The sequence below is a fragment of the Schistocerca serialis genome, chromosome 2 (assembly GCF_023864345.2).
Source record: "Schistocerca serialis cubense isolate TAMUIC-IGC-003099 chromosome 2, iqSchSeri2.2, whole genome shotgun sequence".
Lineage (NCBI taxonomy): Eukaryota > Metazoa > Arthropoda > Insecta > Orthoptera > Acrididae > Schistocerca > Schistocerca serialis.
Window position 1 is genome coordinate 309,938,077 of NC_064639.1, and position 6,000 is coordinate 309,944,076.

Here is a 6,000-nt window from a genome sequence, read left to right on the forward strand (position 1 = left end):
ATGACGAGAATGCTGAGAGAGAACAAAACACTGAGCCTGGTGGTTATGAGATAGGTGCAGTTCTACTGCAAATTTAGGAAGGTATTGGAAAGGTGTAGCTTACACTTCTAGAATAGTATCCAAATCCGAGATGACCTATTGTGCAACAGGTTGCAGCCATACTTATTTGGGAAACCTGTCACCGTTGTGGCAAAACACCATCCTGTTTGCTGGCTGGCTAATTTGAAGGTTCCATTGGATCCACTGGCGAAACGAGCACTGAGGCCTCGGGAGTATGAGTTCACAGAGGTACACAAACTCAAGGATGGCAACTGTCTTTCAAGGAATCCTTTAGTGGAACACAGCAGCGTGAGTGAAACTTCACCTACATTAAATGCTGGGCAGAGAGAAGATCCAGCACTGCTGGAAACCATAGAAGTCTTGAAGAAGGACAAAGGGAGAATTCCAACTAATTAACAGAGCTCTGTACAAGAGGAATTATGGTCCATTAGGGCTCAAACGGTATTCATTCTTCTACTAATTCAGAACTGCAAGCTTGTCGCAAGGATATTCTCTAGCATATAAGGTATCATAGCCTTTCGCTAGTCGAATGAAGACATGCCTTCGCAAACCGTAACTGTCCTGCCAACCTTGCACAAAAACAAATCTCCCGTGCCTTATCTTTTCAGACTCCCACCACCTCACAAAGTCCCTCCATCTGGCCACAGAGGAGCATTCCCCTCATAACTCAGTACCACCCAGGACTGGAGCAACTGAATTACCTTCTCTACCAGGGTTTCGACTACCTCTCTTCATGTCCTGAATTGAGAAATGTCATTCCAACTATCCTTCCCACCCCTTCCACAGTGGTATTCCACTGCCCACCGAACCTATGCAATATATTCGTCGATCCCTACACAAACCCTGCTCCCAACACCTTACCTTATGGCTCATATGCCTGTTGTTGTTGTTGTGGTCTTCAGTCCTGAGACTGGTTTGCTACTCTATCCCGTGCAAGCTTTTTCATCTCCCATATGCCTGTAATAGACCTAAATGCAAGACCTGTCCTATACATCCTCCAACCACCATCTACTCCAGTCCAGTCACAAACATCACCTATCCCATCAAAGGCAGGGCTACCTGTGCAACCAGCCATGTTATCTACAAGCTAAGCTACAACCACTGCGCTGCATTCTATTTGGGCATGACAACCAACAGGCTCTCTGTCCACGTAAATGGTCACCCACAAACTGTGATCAAGAAAGAAGTGGACCACCCTGTTGCTGAGCACGCTGCCAAACATGATATTCTTCATTTCAATGACTGCTTCACAGCCTGTGCCATATGGATCTTTCCCACCAACACCAGCTTTTCTGAATTGCGCAGGTGGTAACATTCCCTGCAATATCTCTCACATTCCCATAAATCTCCTGGCCTCAACCTTCGTTAGTCATTGTCCTCACTCATCCATCCCCTTCTTTCCTGTTCCTTCCAGTGCTACACAGCCCTCATTCCTCCATCACGCCCAGTCTTCTTACTTCTCTCCTTTTCCGCTATCCCCTTCTCCCCATCTCTCTCCCACCCTCTGTGTAACCGCCTGACTGCACACAGCTGCCCTACCCTCTTTCCACCTCGTCCCTGCGTGCTCCCCAGCAGCATGTCACTGTCTGCCAGCCCTATCCCACTATCCCTGCCCCTCCCTCCTCTTTACCCCCGCCCAGTCACCACTCCCATCATGCACTGGTGCTGCTGCTCGCAGTGTGGCAACACTTGCCTGAGGCTGCAGTCATGTGTGTGTGAGTTGCGTTTGTGTAATTGCGCTTGTGTGTGTATGTCGTCTAATTTTGAAGAAGGCGTTACTGGCCGAAAGCTATATTTGCAACAGTCTTTTTGATGTGCCTATCTGCGACTCAGCATCTCCACTATATGGTAGGTAGTAACTTTCCTTTTCACAATATTGTTACGTTACATCCTGGATTTTCCATTGTAGTATATTTTAATGTGTTCAGAATTTTCCAGTGTACATACTCAATTTTTCTTTGTTCATTGTTTTCTCATGTAACTGCTTGTGTGCCATGTGTTCCATGTACAGACAATTTTACTCTATCGCATATCAATAGAAATGGGCTGCCTCGCAATAATCATAAATTTAACTGGAGTTTATCAGGTTTATTTCTACGAAATTAAATGCCCAAAGGCAAGTGCTGTATGTGTAAACTAAATTGATACTCGACACAATGGGAGTGGTCGTAAAGGCATTTCCCATTTACAGTTGCTCCCATCAGTCAATGTTCCGAGAGTAAACTTAGATTGTGCTTATAGCACGTGCCTTGTATTCTTTTACAATCTGAAGTCAGTCTTCAGCAGGAACGATTGTCAGTGTAATGCAAAACTGCAATCAATATAAGCCTCTTCTAAGCTGTAGTCAGCAGGCACCTTTCTCTGTTCTTTGTATGCCTTACACTTAGAATGAAAGTAGTGGTGTGGAGACTCTGAAGCAGCTTGCTGGTTATCAGACTATGTTCGACGTGCTTGGTACATCTTAATATTTCAGGTTTTGTGTGGAAATGTGCTAGATTATCAGGTGGAGCCATAAATGTTTATTGGACATGATCTTCCAACAATGAAGATTAATTGTACATTCTCCAAGTCAGATCAAGAAAATGCTAGAAGTAACAGTAATCTTGAATTGTGTTCAGGTATTCATTTATGCTCTAATTTTTTCCGTTTCGCAAAGTAATCATATCCTACTCTTGAATATGTTTATGAATTGTAGCCAGATTGCTACTTGTATATAAACTACTTCCTGAGTCAAAAGTTTATGTAGAGAGGGGTACAAATTAAGAGCATTATTTTGAAGACATATCTTCAGATACTCAGATCATTACCCAAAAAGTGTGGGTGGCCTACAATGTGTAAATCATTTTCGATATTTGTGGCCTGGTGGTTTTCATTTATTAAGGGGAGGGCGTGCTACTACTCGTTAGAGCTCTCATGAGTACTGTGTACCTTGTTCGGATATTCTTGTATATTTATCCTATTATTGGAACAGACAGAAGGTGGATGGGAGTTGGTACGCACTTGATCTAATGAGTTTGTCTGGAGTTCTGTTGTCTGTCATTCTTTTTCATGTTCTTCTTTGTACTGTATGCTGTTCTTACCCCTTGCTTCATTGTGTTTCCAGTTCTATGTATTACTTTCTTAGTATGTGTTTGTGTGTACCACCCGCTTCTTTTTCCAGATGTGATGTAGTCTGTTGTATTATCAGTGTACTCAACTTCTATGTCTTCTGCCTGTTCAGTTGTGTCCTTCTGTGAGTGGCAAATAATTACATTTAATATCCCATATTATTTTACACAGACACGGACCAGCAAAAGAAGGTTTTATCTGTACAATGATTATGTTTACACAACACAGATATTAAGTTTCTCCTCATAACCAATATCAATAAAGCTGATTAGATAGTTAAGTTATATGAACTTACGCAGTTAACGTAACAGACGGAAAGGAAAGGAAAATCATTATCAAAGTGTAAATATTTATAGAAGCAGGTATTGTTACGACATTTCACACCAATAGTTTGAGAATACATTAATCTGCTCGTCATTCTGCCATCAAAACTTTGCAAGAACATATAAAAACATTAGCAAACCCAGTAATCATTCACAGTTGCTAATTATACATGAGAATTGGATATACATGCTAATCTCCTTCTTCCTCTAGTCTCTTACACCTTCTCTTCCTCCCCTCTCTTTACCCATATCCTCCTCCTCCCTCCTCCCCCCCCCCCACTCTGTTCACTTCCTCGTCCCTACCTCCCTACCTCTCGTCATAACACACCTGTCTCCATCTCCTTCTCTACCTTCTCCCCGTCCATCTTGTCTCCCTCCCCCCTTTCTCTGTCCCTGTTGTCATTTATAATGAATGTTTAAATCGGTACACAGGGTATGAGAGAGATCTCTCAAGCTGCTGGATCTGTTAAGATAGTAACTTCATACAAGTTAATCTACAAACGAATAGGATTACGAAGTTTCAGACAATTCACATACCGCAGTAGCATTGTAGTCATAAACCGGTAAACCATAAATACAACTTTCTTACTTTCTGCAGAAACCGAAAGCGAGGAAGGAAAAAAATTACACATTGTTGTGTATACAATTTTTATTTAAAATTGTAAATGAGAAAGAATGCTTGTGGGAGAAACAATTTGTCCAGTGGTATCAGTGCCCAGATGTTGTAGAGGAAGAAACCGAAATCACACATTTTCATAGTACAACACAGCACATTTGCTTCCTCGCAGTCGATTTCAACACAAAATCTGTTCAAAGAAATACCGGGTGGTTATAATTAAATTTCCTCTATTTAACACGGTATAACACGGTAACTAATTACCGTACGAATACCAAACTTGGTAGCATTAATATCCAGAGTATGGGGTGCATGATTTCTATGCGTCACACCGCCACCGTCCAGTTCCAACTGTGACCACAATGTGCCGTGATCAGTCATTGTGATTCATAGCCAGGTTGCACCACTGGTGGTTGATGAAATCGCTGTTGCTATGGCAGACGAGGCTGTCACAATTCTCGATCGTCAGGCAGTGTGCATGCTGCGTCACGACAGTTGACCATCCCGTGGTCCACTGAACGGAAGGTGCTTCGAATCATTTTCAGATGGTATCCTTACAAGATCCATATCGTACAGCAGCTTGCACTGGCAAGGATTGAAGTTGACGAGGGCTGGCCCTGGACCATCCTATGAACATAGCTCATTTTTCTCTGACAGGTGAGGTGAACACAAGAATTTCCGAGTGTGGGGATCTTCACCTCCAGTCACCGTAAATGAAGTTCCTCTGTATGGTGAATGTGTCACAATGATATGGCATCACGGCTGCTTTCATGACTGGCCCATTCTTTTTTGAACAGGTTGGCGCTCAAGGACGAAAGACGTGCAATGTGACTGGCCAGCGTTATTGCGATATGCTTCGCCAGCATGTCATACCCGCCCTACAGGAGAGAGACGCATTGAACTGAACAGTTTTCATGCTATATGGGGCCTCACCGCACATCGCTCGTGAAGTTCACTTGCTTCTCCGAAACACATTTGGAAACGATCGAAATATCAGCCGATCGTTTCCAAATGCTTGGCAGGCACGACCATCTGACTCACTCCCTGTGATTTCACGTTGTGGGGCTACCTGAAGGACAGAGTTTACTAGGAGCGCATTCACACATGTGCTCCTCTGAAGTGCAGCGTATCAAGAGAGGCAGCCAGTATATCTACGGACATGCTTCGTTCTGCTGTGCAGAATGCAATCCTTTGCTTTCAAGCTCTACTGGACAGTGATGGACGCCATATTGAGCCTCTATTGTAGCAGTACCGGTATGTAATGGTATGGTGTACCGTAGCAGCAAATTAAAATTGTTTCACTTGAGTTGATTCTACATTATTTCTCTTCTCCATGTTCTTGACATTAATGTTGCCAAGTTTGGTCCTCGTACGGTAATTTGTTTCCGTGTTATAAAGTGTTAAATAGGAAAAGTTCAATTACAACCATCTGGTACATCATCTGTACCCGTCGGAATGTTAATTAGAGTATCGGCTAAAAATTTGTAGTAAATCGGTCAAGAATTTTTTTGAGATTTTTCACTTACCGTCAGGTTAGAGGCCTTGGAGAGCAAATCTTTGTTTGGCACAATGAGTAGCGGCACTCCTGGACAGTTGTGAATAAATTCTTTTTGGAATGTATTCTGCATAATTCCCGTCTGATGATATGTTGCCATTTGTCTGAGGAATTTTGATAGAATTCTTGATTTCCGTAGCATTTCTGGAGAGCATTAAAAATCTTAATTGTCTATTCAAGTATATTCACACGAAGTGATTGTCAGAAAACAAATGGGGTAACTAACACTGTGCTAGTAATCTGAATATCATAAATTATTTTGAAACATGAAAAAACTTAATTTAGTGATACGAATGGCTTTCTGACTTAGAATTAACATCGCCATGTTGACTACATGT

The 6,000-nt window shown here is 42.4% G+C and overlaps 1 protein-coding gene across 1 annotated transcript in view; it reads right to left on the reverse strand.

Annotated features, from left to right (window-relative positions):
- Positions 1 to 5,735, reverse strand: part of LOC126455935 (glutamate receptor ionotropic, kainate glr-3-like) — a 69,593-nt gene extending 63,858 nt beyond the window's left edge. The window contains exon 1 of the mRNA XM_050091694.1: positions 5,634 to 5,735. Coding sequence (XP_049947651.1) covers positions 5,634 to 5,735 — 102 coding nt within the window. The remainder of the gene's footprint in view (positions 1 to 5,633) is intronic.
- Positions 5,736 to 6,000: the final 265 nt, after the last annotated feature.